A 16,149-nucleotide genomic window follows, 5' to 3' on the forward strand; every position below is an offset into this window, starting at 1 on the left:
AGAATATAACTTTCGAATCATATATCATATCAAATGTTTTTCTCTTCCATTCATCCCTGTTCGCAGTCATCTCGTTATTTACTCCCTTTCTTACCATATCATCTTTCACATAGGCCAACCATCTCTTTTACGATCTTCCTCTGCACTTATAACCAAATCCACATCCAAATCCACATTAATATGTAACGTCTTCCTTGAGATATGATCTTCATTCCTACGATTCATACGATTTCTTTCGAACCATATATATTTGTTGTAATTAATAATTTCGACATTAAACTTATTTATGGGAATAAATTAAAAAAATCACATATTATTAAATGAAATTGTATTTCAATTAATTTAAATTATCTATATACATGTCTATGGAAATAAACAAACATCTTGAAGTAACTTTATTATAAATATTCTTAAAATTAGCTAATTTACTATTGTTTCAGGCATTTTACCTTTAATTCTATCCTTCGCTCTATTGCTGAAAACCTTATTAAAATCCATTTCGTAATTTAAAAAAGATATACATAAGCGAACAGACAGCTGGAACGAATTTATTTTATACTAAGTTATATAACAATTTATAAAGCGAAGTTAATTATTGCTACGCCTACAATTATACTAATAGAAAGTGCACTAGTAACGGCAGAGTCTGGTAGCTCAGGGGTTGGTGGTGCGACTACCGGGTTAGCAGTGACGGTAGATGATGGTAATGGCGTGGTGGTAGGTGCAGATGTACTGGTCTGAATACTCGCGCCTCCTTCTTCGAGATACAGCAAAAGATCGCCTTCTATTCCTTTCGTCCACGAAATACTCTGACGAGTATCTTCTGCAGCATTCATGACTGGACCAAAAGCTGATCCCAACACCTGCCGGTTCTCTACAGCCCATTGTTGGAACTATAAAAAAAATTATTACATTAATATTTTTTCTTTCTTTGTAACACTTTATTGTACAGCAAATACATTTAAAATAAATAAGAATACAACAATCCTTAAAAATAAGTTAACCTTTGAAATACTGAAAGGAATTGTTGTTATATATATATATATATATATATTATTTTGTATTGTATTATGTTATATGTATGTTTATAACTTTTCTTCCAATATTGTTACCGTCATTACACCTCTACCAGACGCAAATCTAATCACTTCTTTCCATCCTAAGGTTGCCTGGAAGTGATCGCTTTTTAGCGATAAGGCCGCCCATTGTTACCCCTTTGTCTTGTTTATTGTATTATATTTTTTTTTTTATCATTTTGTACATAATTGTATTTGTAATTGTATTTTCTGTGAGAGGAACAATAAAGAGTTTCATTCATTCATTCATTCACTCATTGTATGCTTTTTTTCCTCTGTTATTAATGTCATGTATATACTAACTTTTAATAAAGTATTCATATTTATTGTATAATTATTATTTTCGTACTTTTATATGTTTAAAAAGACTTATTGTCTGTGTAACGCTAAAAAATATGTTGCTGTACTTTTATTATAAATAACTAAAGAAAATAAATATTTCATCATCATCTGCTTCATCCTTATCCCATTTATTAGGGGTCAGCGTAAAATATTTTTCTCTTCCATTCATCCCTGTTAGCAATCATCTCGATATTTACTCCCTTTCTCAGCTCGTTATCATTCTTTTTTCAGCTTGTTTGTTATTCCAATTACATTATACGCCATGAAATTTATATGAAATATAGTAGAGTTTCGACTAGTTATTAATATAAAAATCATACCTCATTTATTTCAGCCTCAGTTCTTAATCTAGACGCAATTGTAGACAGAGGTGAGATCAGTGGAGATCGGAATCGAGAAGTAACCCGGAAACTAGAAAAGAAATACAAATATAAATCACAAGAAGGGGATTGTTAGTAACCCCTGCTAGCAATGTACCATGTCAGGTTTATCTCCATGTGGTTCCGCTGGAAACCATCTTGGAAAATTGTCTTTTGCTGATATGGGTATCTGGCCTGACTATGCTCATTTTATCGTATCCCAGAGGTGTCCTGCCAGCGTAAAAAATATATAACACCCCTAATTAATAATATATTTTTTACACTATGATGTGGTAGATAGATCAACATTACATACTTAGTATTCGTTGAGAACGATATAATTATTATTATGAATAGTTTGTTGAAATAGCTAATTTAACTTGGTACGGAACATTAATTTTCTAAAGATTGGCACTACACTATTTCCTTCATCCTTTCCTATTCCCGCATATACCTTTGTTTTAAGTACGAGCGAGAAGATTCGCTTGTATCGAAAGTGACATATTACGCTCGCACGTCACTGTTAAATTGAACTTTAACAGTGACGTGCGAGCATACAACATACACCATATATATAGAAAATACAAGTCCAAACAATAATACTTATGAATACAAAGGTTTGTACCATGCGAGGAATCGAACCCGCGACTAATGGAAGTTAAGCGGTGTGCTCGCTAGACCATCGAGGCCATGAAATAGTCGCAAGTTTCTCTTCTTGTGGCACACATTATGTATAGATTATTATTTATATAGAATTTTGTGTAAATTTTTACTTACCCGTTTTCAACCAGAGTTAGATTTTGCTTTATGAATTCAAACACTATTTGTGTATTTTCCTCGTTCCCAGATACAGCTGCATTGAAAGCGGTGCTATAATCTTGTGGACGAATAATATAATTGTCTTCAAAAATATCAGTCAGGAACCTAAAATTTAATTATCAACTTGGGGGAAAATGTTCTCGTACATGATAATAATAATCTTGAACAATTCACACAGCGCCATCCACATAGTTCCAAGCAAAACTTATTATAGGTACTCAGAGTTCGAAATAATTCGAAATAAATTTTATAATATATATAAAAAAATCGATTTTTTTATATATATCTGATATATATCAAAACTTATTACAGGTACTCAGAGTTCGAAATAATTTGAAATAAATTTTATAATAAATATAAAAAAATCGATTTTTTTATATATATCTGATATATATCAAATATATATCCCGGCTAAGAAAAAGAAGCGAATTGCATTCTGTAAGGAGACACGCTTAAAAATGTGAAAGGAATTTGTAAAACAAGGTAATTATCAAATTATTAATTAACATTTATTATTAAAAAAAAAGTTTTAACAAGTAACAAAAGAATTACTTAAAACTTAAAGGGGATTTCCCCAACTTTAAATGAGGTTGCCATTTTGGGATACAATCAAAATTATTCTGAATTGTAAGGTAAACATTAATCTCCAAAATTTTTAGTTTAGATGACAGGAAAAAATCAATTGACTTTTATCACGAAACATATCATCACCATTATATCATGATATATATCCGCTGATACAGACGGATATCGGCGAACCCTGCAGGTACTAGACAACTTATATTATAGAAATACTACAATACGTTTTATTTATAAGACCAATACAAACAATCATACTTTTGAATTCCAATGTTTCCGTCGTGCGAGGAATCGAAACCGCGATTATCAGAAATAGATCGCCGCTAGATTACCGAGGTCGTCATATTAATTAGCAACTTCAACTAATCTGTACTTTATCTTTCCAAATTGTAGGGTAATTTGTTAATATTTTTTTGCATATGTGTATATATATATATAGTACTCTTGAATAAGATCTACCGAATTGGCGCTACCGTGGTAGATTGCCGTTATCAGTGCGGTGACCACAGAGACAATTTATATTTATACTAGTTATACCCGCGACTTCGTCTGCGTGGAATTTAACTTTATTTTTCTAAAATAAAAGTAGCCTAAGTTACTCCTTATTACATCAGCTATCTCCTAATAAAAGTCCCGTCAAATCGGCCCAGGCATTTAAGAGATTAGCCGGAACAAACAGACAGGCAAAAATTGTAAAAAATGTTATTTTGGTGTATGTACTGTATTTATATTCATATGCATGTAGTAAAAAACGGTTATTTCAATATTACAAACAGACACTCCAATTTTATTTACATGTATAGATAATTATTTCATATATATGTTAGTCTGTAGTGTATTTACAATAAAGACCATAAGTAGTTTGAAACATACATATATATAGAACTTTAGAATAAACTTGAAATGTTATTTCTTTGATTACAAAGAAACACTAATAATATATATGAATTACTCACGTAATAAGAGATTCCCTATGAATTGTACAACCAAGTGCGGATAGTATTACAATCTTCTCGTTATATACTGTATGAGTTTTAAATCTATTGTAGAGGAAATTGAAATTAACAACAGCATTTGTAGAGTTTCGAAGACCGTTACAATATACCCAGGGGCGACTGTCGACTGGAACCCTGAAAGAACGGCTTAAATATAATAACAGAACAATTTCATTCATACATATTACAATCTATCTAATAAAAAATTTCCGCAGTATCTCAAGACGAAGGTTTACGACCAATGTGTCTTGCCAGTGATGACTTACGGCACAGAGACGTGGTCGCTAACTATGGGCCCCATGAACAAGCTCAGAGTCACTCAGAGGGCTATGCTCGGAGTTACTCTGCGTGATCGAATCAGAAATGAGGAGATCCGCAGAAGAACCAGAGTGACTGACATAGCCCGAAGAATTGCGACTCTGAAGTGGCAATGGGCGGGGCACAAAGCTTGTAGGACAGATGGCCGTTGGGACAGTAAAGTCCTCGAGTGGCGACCACATGAAAATGTGAATGGGAAAATGTATATTGTTCACATTTTTTTTATTTGGTTAATGGTACTTCCTGTCTCTTCTTATATGTAAACACACTATAAATTTTATCAGGATATGGCCAGTAGTTTTTAAGTTATCTTTATCTTTATTACATAGTATAAAACAAAGTAGCTTTCGATGTTTGTCCCTATGTATGTTTAAATCTTTAAAACTACACAACGGATTTTAAGGCGGTTTTTTAATAGATAGAGTGACTCAAGTGGAAGGTTTATATGTATAATACATGCATAATGTTGTAGAGAAACGCTGATAAATGTAGGTAATTAGGTATATTTAGTATACCTATATGTATATAAGCTACTGGCGACCCGCCCCGGCTTTGCACGTATGCAATGCTGACAAATAAAAAAAAATGCTAATAATATACGATTTCAAGTCGATCCCCTGGAAACCATGCAATATGGACTTCTCCACATTTATCTTATTCTCCATATTCATCAGGACCGTTGTACGTGTAGAGCCAAGACTACTAAAGGAGCCAGTTAAGCTCCTTCCAGAAGCGAAAAAGCCTCCTGGTGTCTTTACAGACTTCAAGGCTTCACGTTTCGATGTTCTGAAGATTTCTATACGTTGTATGGCCACTGCTCCAAGATTACGTGAACGGCCGTTTCTTCGGCTTACAAGCAGCCCCGAAAAAGAGAAATGAACTGTCACAGTTTCCGATGTGTGGTACGGCGTTGAAACCCAGCAGTTGGTATTAATCCGAACAATTCCTCAGAACACATCCCTATATACCCCGGTAAAACAGTAGAACTGTAGCCTCTCTCTAGTGATATTTGCCGAACCCCCTACCCCGCCCCTTTTCGAGCCTCACATGATTAGTGAACGGCTCCTTGTTAATTGTTGATACTTACTCAGTTCCTTCAACAAACTCTTGGAACTGTCTGATGGCAACATCACGACATCCGGGAGCATTAATTGCACATAATGTCGGCGCAAGTTGCATCCGAAGGTACGACCTCATGAAGTTAGTTCCAGTCTCGTTAGGTAAGGGTTCATATGTAATATTACCAATCACAGTGGTCGTCCAGTTTGCAATCAAACTCTGTAAATAATTATAGCTATTTATTACAGACCGAAGTAGACTGTAAACAGTTATTTTTTTAATTTATTTATTTCAGGCTACATGACCCGTATTATAAATAGCTTACATGCTACACATATGAAATAATACAGTAGAATCCCGATTATCCGGATCAAAAAAAACCAGGGGTATTCTGTATAATCGAAAAACAGGATAACCGAAAGCAAATTAAAGAAAATCAAACAATATTTAAATTTTAATATTTTTTCATTGTAATGAGGTTTACTTTATATTAAGATATATAAAAAAATTAACTGTAACGATAGATAATGAATTACATAATACCCAAGCAATTTAAAATTTTGGTTGGAAATAACTTGTTATTGATCTTTAACGTAATTAATCACATCTTTTCATTGCGACCAAGTCCCTGATATGCTTCAGTTGTAACAACTGTATGCGATCCAAATTGTCCTGTCTTTCTAACCACTTAAAAGCAACATTTAGAGCTTCAAAAGCTTCTGCGTGAGATGGTACCTACTTGACATAAAACCCCAGTTTCTATCTCCTCTTCATCTTCTCTTTCGTTATTGTTTAAATCATCAAATATCTAAATTGATAATTAGAGCCGAAACAAATGAGTCCAGATACGAGTATCCGGACTCTTTTGTTTTTTCTTTATTTCGGCACCCAATTATCCAACATCGAGATGTTCGGATAATCGGGGTTCTACTGTAATAAAATATAAACATAAATTGTCTCTATGGTCACGGCCGGTAAGCTACGTACTGTACTTCGATTATAGGACGCAGATTAGGCAGTGAAATTATAGGAGAATAGGCAATACATATTAGTCAACTGGAATAGCAACGCATGAGTGGTATCACGGATCTCATATCATAACGAGATCTCCGTAGTGCCGTTCATGTATATAGGCGACGGTTACCACTTACTGTAGTCATCGTCAGCTTGATTGTCATTTGAATTACCTGCTGTTTTAGGCGTCCATAGGCTACGGTTATCGTTTACCATCAGATGGGCCGTATGCATAATTCCCATCGTCGCAGTATAAAAAAAAAACGAAAAAAACTATTTATGTATAATAAAATTGTTACTAACTTCTAGTTTTGGTAAATTTTCCGTACCAGCCAATCTGTTTCTCAGCCAGTTAAATCCTGTAATTGCAGCCACCCAGGGAGCATATTCAACTTCATTTTCAAGGAAAGATAGGATGTTGAGCGCTCTGTGGTAGGGCATTAGGCCAGCTCTTGCAAATTGGAAGACATCATTCACAATCTAAAAACATAATATAAATATGTATATGTATATACTCCATCACGCCTAGTGTTACATTATATTTATTTATTTATTTCAGGCTACTAGGCTCATATTATTAATACCTTATAGACTAACATACATATGAAATAATATTATAAAATTAAGATATTAAAATAGTCTGTGTGGTCACGGCACTGACTACGGTAATCCGCCGCAGTAACGCCGATACACCACACCCTTCGGCCAGTAGTCTTCTTTCATAATGGGCAACATTTTGGTGGGGACCCGGGCCACAAACGCCTTGAAACTCGCGTTGTGACTCGACTCCAGCTTCGTCACCCTCAATGTTAGGTTACTTTTGGTCCGTATGTAGTCGACAATGTCCTTCTTCTTATTATTAGCTCCATACATATTATACAATACAAACAATCATGCTCATGAATACAAATGTTGATACCGTATAAGGACTCGAACCCGCAACTGTCTGATAGAAATACTTAGATATATATTTTTTCGTAAATACATACATATTATATATAGAAAACACCCAGACCAATTCAAACAATCATACTCATGAATACAAATGTTTATACCGTGCGAGGAAGGAATGGAACTCGCGACCATCGGAAATAAGGCGGTGTGCTAAACCGCAAGACCGCCGAGGTTGTCTCGAGAACGTCGTATAATGACATAATATCTCTGATACTGTACATGCATGTATAGTATACGTGACATTCTCCACTTTATATCAGGCAGTAATGGCGCCCACCTGACAATAAGTAGAAAACGTCGCTGGCTTAGCATTCCAGTTGTTAAAAAAAACTTACTTGAGCTTTATTATATTCGTGAATACCGCTATTCTGCCTTAGGGCTAATGCATTGAGATCCCAAGTGTAATTATCGTAATTTACTCTGTAAAAACCTGTTAAAATAAGATTTCAAATTAATCGTCATGCATAAGAACTGATAAGAACTTCAGAACTTTTCAAATGTGACTACAAAAATATAGGTTTATATTCAAATTAGGAAGAATGTAGTGATCGGTAACATATGTTATTGCATTTTTGTTAAAAAAATACATATTCAGCAGCCGTAATCTGAATACAGCAACTTTGCACGTCGCTCGCAAAAGAGACAACTAAAAAAAGTTTTTTTTTCGGACTACTCTAATGCTGTTGGCCGCAGCTTGCCTTTAAAGCTTCACCGGACGATAGGGAGCGAGTGCAGATGGCACTCCAATTCCGCGGAAGGACTTATGGAGCAGCTGAAGTCCAACCCCCGCCTGACTGATACGACTTTAATCTGAGGGCACCGCTAGGAGTTCGAGCCTCGTCTCAGACCCTAATTTCAATTCCCGTTTGAATTGGACAGGTATAAAGAATGTGTATTACCTGTTTGTTGTATATTGAAGATGACCCATTCGTCTCCTACTGAGCCACGGTTGATGATCGCAATACCATCACTGATAACGTGAGTAGGTTTAGTGTTCTCGAAGTATGGATTGCTTTTAGTGGCAAATGTAATAGGTACGACCCAATTCCTCAAAGCTGTACTGTAACCACTGTTGATGTCGAAACGTTGCTGAAACGTTCCATATTTGAGAAATATTATAAAGATTTTTTATGAAACAGAAATAATCTTTATTCAAATAAACAAAAGTTTGAATCAGTTCATAACAAGAAAAAAAACTAAATCGTTTATTTTTAGTTTAGACTAATTTAGATACTAAATTATCAAATGTTTAGTTGAGGGCAGACGATCTCGGGCTCGATCACCAATGATATACACAGCAGTCTTTTGTACAATGTTCTCGTGCCTCCTAAAACCGTACCAGGTGGAGGCAAATTACGAGGAGTTGACTCCAAGAACCACAACGAATAAATATCATCATAAGAGCCACGACCACTCTGCCAAGAGTGAAAGACTGAAACAGAAGAATTTAGATACCTGAGAGATCAGCATTTGACCAGTTTGATGGTTAACTTGAACGTTAAGAACCGGATGTCCAGCTTGTTCTGTCCATGATTGATAATAGTCAATTACAGAGAAGTCTGCTCCATACTCCTCTGTGGCGTTGAACTCTTCCGCCACATTTTGAAGTTCTTGGAACAGATGAATAGGCGCAGCAATATCGAATGCCCTAAAATTTGTATTCATGAGTATGATTGTTTGTATCGATCTGGGTGTTTTTTCTATGTATATTATGTATGTATTTACAAAAAAATATCTAAGTATTTATGTCCGTTGTCTAATACTCATATGACAATTTGGCACTGTATTAATTGTCCAGGGTTATTTTTATTATTATTTATTACAGTTACAAAAAAAGATATAGTCACCTATTTTTCAAGTAGTTCCTGAGGCCCTGTTTATGAACATTAGATCCAAGAAGCTTCTCCGTCATTCTGATGACTGCTGCACCCTTGTTATATGACAGGGTAGAGAACATACCGCTGACTGATTCCTGGCTGCCAATACCAGAGTGGCTGAGAGGATGCGCACTGGTTACTGAGTCGGCCAACAATGATGTATGTATTTGTTCTGTGATAAAGCGAGTTTCAAACTCCATGTATGTTTCAACCTGTGAATAAAGCGATCTCTTATAATCTGGATCTCTTATTTTTTTTTTGTTATTTCTGATCATTAATTTCCTGAACCTATAGCACCATCCAATTATAATGCAACTAATTAATATACTGATACTGTCGAATATATATGACGGTCTCACTGGTTTAGCACACTGCCTTACAATGGTCGCGGGTTCGTATCCTCGCACGGTACAAATATATAGTAAATATATAATTTGCATTTATGAGTATAATCGTTTGTATCGATCTAGGAGTTTTCTATGTATATTACGTACTAGCTGTACCCGCGACTTCATCAGCGTGGAATTTAACTTTATTTTTAAAAAATGAAAGAAATTTTCATCAGCTACTTACCAAGAAAAGTCCCGTCAAAGTCGGTCAAGCCATTTCAGAGATGAGTCAGAACAAATAGACAGACAGACAAAAATTGTAAAAAATGTTTATTTGGTGCATTTACCGTATTTATATTCATACTCGTATGCATGTAGTAAAAAACGGTTATTTCAATATTACAAACAGACACTCTAATTTTATTTAAATGTATTTAAAAAAATATGTCTGTGTATTTATATCAATTGTCTAGTACACATAACACAAGCTCAGATTAGCTTGCGGATATCAACGCATGAGTTGTATGACTGAAAAGCTTTTGTCCTAGGATAATGAAAAATATTGTTTTGTAGGTGTAATACGATTTTATAACTCATAGAGGAACCCCCTATGAGTTATAAAACGTAAAATGCACCGCATACCGCACCTACCCAGTTCGCAGTAGGCTTGTGTAGTTTACGAACGAACTATGTATATGCGCTCCCAAACACAAACTACGTGAACAAGTTCGCAGATATTTCATTTTTTAGATCGCCAGTTCGTTTGATGAAACACAAAAAGTTTGGCTAATAACAAAATGACAGGAACACACTTTTCCAAGAAAAAAATATTTACAGATTTATAGGTTGGGTAGTACAGTAGGCACATAACACATTTCTATGACTCGAGACGCAAACCAGTTCTCAAGTTCTCAAGAGACCTACAAATTAAATTGAAAGATCCCATTCGCGAACTAGAATAGTACGCAGGCAAGTTAAAACCTATTGTTTCGATTAAGATTTACCTAGGCTCCTTATCATGTACCAGCATCCAGGAGATATTCTAACTTTCACTCAATTATACACTCACTTTACAATTAATTTTCATTTGTCTTATAGACGGTCCGTTTTTTTTTAATGACGGGATAAAAAAAAATAGCCTAAAATATTGTAATCTGTGCTTATTTCAACAGGCTATGCCTGTTATGCTATGGCTTATTTTAAACAGAAAATACTTACCTCATGTGTTAAAAAGTACTGATAATATCTGGCGAAACCCTCGTTCAACCACAAAACGTCCCACCATTCGTTGGTAACGAGATTTCCAAACCACATGTGAGCTATCTCATGAGAGAGAATGTACGCAATTAACTGTTTGGAATTGCTGTTTGTATGTTCACTATTGTACATAAGATAGGCCTCCCTATAAAAAAAACATATGTAAAAATGTATACAAAATCTTATATATAAAATTCTCGTGTCACAGTTTTCGTTCCCATACTCCTCCGAAACGGCTTGACCGAATCTCATGAAATTTTATGAGCGTATTGAGTAGGTCTGAGAATCGGCCAATATCTATTTCTCATCCCCCTAAATGTTAGGGGTAGTCAGTAGTTAAGGCAAAACAACGTTTGCCGGGACAGCTAGTAATAATATATAGATGTATATAAATAACTCTGTTGCACATATATGTAAAATCAACACACTTTAAAATAATTGGACGCAAATCAAATCAAAATATCTACCGTCTAATCTACAGTATAATCTACCGTCAGTTCTGATTGCTTTCGAGATGAGAAGAACTGACAAGAAACTCAGCTGGTATTCTTTTCAAATATGATTGTACATGTTTACAATAATAACATTTTTTGTATAACTATATATATTTGCTACACCCAAATTTCTTGCTAATTCTTTTTGTGATAGGTCTGCGTTAGAAATGAGTGGTAGAATGAAAAATATGACTATTGAAAAGTAAGTATTACCTAAGTTTATTTGAATAAAGATTATTTCTATTGATATTGCTTTATTTGCACGTGCCCTATGAATTGCAATATTTTAAATTAATTTTATATTCTTATATAATTAACACTAAGTAACTTAATTGTAAAATATCGACTAACCTCAGTGAGGATCCTGAAAATCTAACCAAATACTATTTTATAATTATTAATACCTAGTTTTAAATGACTCACTATTACTAAAGTTATTAAGATAAAACATTTGACGGGGTAAAGATTTTATTTTGCAATTTCGAATAATAATAATTTCTAATTAATGGAGTCTGTCGCGGACGCTGTTAAAAGGGAATTGTTTTTAAAAAAAAATTGAACTGAATCGGCTTGATGTTGGTATGTACCACGGTATACTATCTGATCCTGTATCATCGCCAGATTTTTTTTTATTTTCATTGTATTGTGTGTGAAGATAAGATTAGTAATAAGACACGATGGGACTGGCATTATCATATTATGATAAAAGTCCCTAAATAAAGGAAAGAATAAAAAAAAAGTTTCGAATGTATAAACACAAAGATTATTTCACGGATTTTAAATATTCTTTCGTAATATATAAATGTTTCATTTATTACATTACATCTATTACAGATACATACAATATATCAAGTGAAAATTAGTTAAAGCCAAGAAGTAACAAGAGACACTGCCATAGAGATGGCAGTGTCTCTTGTTGTTCAGATACCAGTGTACGTCATTAAACTAAGGTTCAGAATTAATAAGGTGACCATAGAAATATGTTAAATTTCATTACATAAATGTAATAATTCAACACTATTAGCGAGTAACATCGACATTGCTCATAAACAACGCTACGGGATAGTACTAGGTCAGGGTAGGCGAACCTTTATGCATCAACGTGCCATTTTTTCCAAAAAATGTTTATTATACACACTATATATAGTATATTAATATATTTGTGTGGGGTCATTGACGTGCCATCAAATAATTTTGACTCTCTGATTATTTGGAAAATAATAATAATAAATACTATCAAAACTCTCTATGAAATAAAGTAAACAAAAGAAGTACATTTTGGATTGTTTTCATTTAATTACTGTAAAATTAGTGTGACTTCTGTTGCTGCAGGTAAGATGACAAATAATTTATGTCAGTGTTGTATGATGTTACTTTAAGCAAAATGCATGCTGAACTGGATTCATCTGTCAAATGGTTTCTAACCGTGTTTTTAATGTTATTCATCTCTCAAAATAATGACTATAGGTAGGACATAGGTAGGAGAAAATATTGTTAACATAGCATGAGCCAGTTTCAAACAGTTTTATGATTGACGACGTGCCCAAAATATTGTGTCGCGTGCCGTCAATGACACGCGTGCCATTGGTTAGCCTACCCTGTACTAGGTACTACCTAGTATTGAATATAATAATTGTTACCTGTAAGTCAACAGACCCCAGTTTTCCATAGCTCCCGCTGAGAAATCCGGAATAGATGCTTGAGTCATCTTCATATGAGGAATTTCATAGAAATCTATATCTGTAATGTTATTCATTTCAGCAAGAAGGGCTTGGCCAACGTCAAAAGCGTATTCGTATTGGCTGTCTTCGAATGCTGCATGACGACCAATAACTTCGTAAGTAATAAGGCCTTGAGTATTATTTACGGGCCTGGAGTCATAATCGGCTACAATAAGCGCCAATAAATATGTAGACATTTTTGGTGTAGTATGATACACGTCGGTGACATATGTTGTTCCCCTTAAAGAAAATAGCATAATTAGGGTATTTAAAGTAAAACATTTACCAGAGGGGGGAGGGGGGAGGGGGAGGCCTATGTACAGCAGTGGACATCTTCCGGGCTGAGATGATGACGATGATGATGATTTACGCGAGATAAACAATGTAAACAGTCGTCTGCGTGATTACAGTTCGACAACCACAGTTGTTACGAACAATTCTGAAATAGCCGTGTTGACTTTCTGTATTAATATATTGTGTTAACTAACTGTACCCGCGACTTCGTTCGCGTGGAATTTAACTTCATTTTTGTAAATTAAAAGAATGTTTTTAAAATAAAAGTAGCCAATATTACTCCTTATTACATCAGCTACCTGCCAATAAATGTTTCGTCAAAATCGATCCAGCCATTTCAGAGATTAACTGAAACATACGCATGTAGTAAAAAACGGTTATTTCAATATTACAAACAGACACTCCAATTTTATTTATATGTATACATTATAGATGTACTGTTAATACTCATGCTAGTATTAACATCGTTATACAGCTATGATGCGCAGCCTACTGCGGCTGCGCGCCGTATAATATTGTGCATCTGTGGCGCATTACGTTTGCGCGGGAAAATAAAAGACTAAAATATATTTTTTTCTGCAGACTGATTAATTTTCTTGTAGCTACTGCTAATTCTTAATGGTTTTATATTATTGATTATACATACATTTACCTGTACTTTACCTTTATTTTAATAAATATATTTACTATATATGCAACAAACCATAATACAGTACTAAAACTGAGTTTCTAGAGTGTGAAGATGATTTAATATACATTACTCACTCAGGAATAGTGTTATTAATTCTTGTACACGACCAACTCTTGAATTGTGTACTGTGACGTATTCTTATATCAAACGTAGCTTTGAAGCTTGGCTCGTCATAACAAGGGAACGCTTTACGAGCTGATGTCCCTTGGAACTGAGTAGATGCCATATAACTGAAACAAATGAACTAAATGTTATAGTATTTTTATATAAGTCCAGAGTAATTTAGGGTTAATACTATAGTCATTACATATGACTATGTACAGTAATATGAACAATATGTTATTATAATATATAATTATGTTCGAATGATCCAGTAAAAGATCCTTCTCTTCCCGAGCTTTTGTCATTAGCTGTGCCCGCGGTTTCACCCACGTGAGTATTATTCTCTATATGTTATTCTGATGTATAAGCTATATTACTGTAAAGTATCATCAAAATCCGTTCAGTAGTTATGCGTGAAAGAATAACAAACATCCAACCGTTCATCCATCTATACTAACAAACTTTCCCTTTTATAATATTAGTCAAATATAAATATATGAATAAAGTGTTTTTGACTATTATGGCATTATGATTTATAGCTATAGTATCTTTAGTCTAAAATTATAATTTTTTACAACAGCCTATTTTTATGATCACCGACGAAACTGAGACGGGTCACTATCATCACCATCTACTTCTTCCTTATCCCATTAATTTGGGGTTGGCTTAATATGTTTTCCTTTTCCATTCATCACTGCTCGCAGTCATCTCATTATTTACTCCATTTCTCATCATGTCATCTTTCACACAGTCCATCCATATCTTTTTCGGCCTTCCTGGGACAGGGAAACGCAGACCCTTATCAGGAATTCTTCCTGAGGCGAATCACTAGTTTTCACACAAATTGAATCGATCACGCTAATTATCTAATTTATCATCTACGCTATGTTGATACAATTACTTACATGGGTAGGGCAGTATTATTAGGATTTTCGAAATACCAACTTCGGTATATTCCGTACATATCAGTACGCAAGGAAGCTGAAAATCCTATCGTCAATTCGTATATATTTTCAACATTGGCATCATAATCTAGAGTACTATTAAACAACTGCACCCGTAAAAAATCTAAGTCCGGTTGAAGAAAATAGGAGTATTCTAGGTTTGCCTCTGAACCTTGTTTTTTTAAACTCAAACTAGTTATATTTAGATCTTCTGAATGTATAACTATTTCATTCACTCCAGCTTGTGTAGGGGTTAGATTGATTGTTACTTCTCCATTAAAAATGAAATAAGTAGTAAGAACAATATTCCATAAAACATTATAATGGACAGGTATTGTTGTAGTCGGTAGTCGGTATTCATTAGCTGCGATATTTCGGGATGAACTATCTTCGACTTGATACTGCAAATTTTCAAAGATTTGACCTTCTAGTTTCTCATCTCCGAATATAGTGTTCCGTAGAGGTGGATGTGGTACTGCGCAAGCGCACACAAACGCTGCAGCTAAAATGGACAGCTTCAGCATCGCCATCTAAAAAAAATAACCCCATCACTCAACTATTTGACAAATAATCCTTATTAATAATTGCGAAAGTAACTCTGTCTGTCTGTCTGTCTCGCATTCATGCCAAAACTACTGAACTGATTTGAATGAAATTTGGTACACAGATAGTCTAGATCCTGAAAAAAGACATAGGCAATTTTTTAATGCGAAAAAGGCGTTGAAAGGAGATATAAAACTTATTTTTTAGGATGTTGAATAAATATAATATGAGATTCCGTAAAAATTTTGTTCTAAGGGGATAAAATCGAATAGGGGGTGAATGTTTGTATGGAAATTCGTCATTTTTAAGCTATGAGATATTTTTATTTGACTTTATTGGCTTAGATTATTAAATAATTTTCCCTTTTTTGGTCACGATTTCA

At 34.3% G+C, this 16,149-nt stretch overlaps 1 protein-coding gene across 1 annotated transcript; it reads right to left on the reverse strand.

Annotated features, from left to right (window-relative positions):
• Positions 1 to 575: 575 nt before the first annotated feature.
• On the reverse strand, positions 576 to 15,754 carry LOC131844803 (membrane alanyl aminopeptidase-like). Its single transcript, XM_059193767.1, has 14 exons — positions 15,186 to 15,754; positions 14,253 to 14,408; positions 13,113 to 13,433; positions 10,940 to 11,123; positions 9,363 to 9,604; positions 8,971 to 9,163; positions 8,415 to 8,604; positions 7,851 to 7,945; positions 6,865 to 7,041; positions 5,576 to 5,766; positions 4,132 to 4,305; positions 2,555 to 2,701; positions 1,739 to 1,829; positions 576 to 893 (listed from the first exon to the last, which is right to left on the reverse strand). The coding sequence occupies exons 1-14, from the start codon at positions 15,752 to 15,754 to the stop codon at positions 576 to 578; spliced, it is 3,048 nt and encodes a 1,015-aa protein (XP_059049750.1).
• Positions 15,755 to 16,149: the final 395 nt, after the last annotated feature.

The sequence above is a fragment of the Achroia grisella genome, unplaced genomic scaffold, assembly GCF_030625045.1.
Source record: "Achroia grisella isolate CSIRO2021 unplaced genomic scaffold, CSIRO_AGI_Agris_v1 utg413, whole genome shotgun sequence".
Lineage (NCBI taxonomy): Eukaryota > Metazoa > Arthropoda > Insecta > Lepidoptera > Pyralidae > Achroia > Achroia grisella.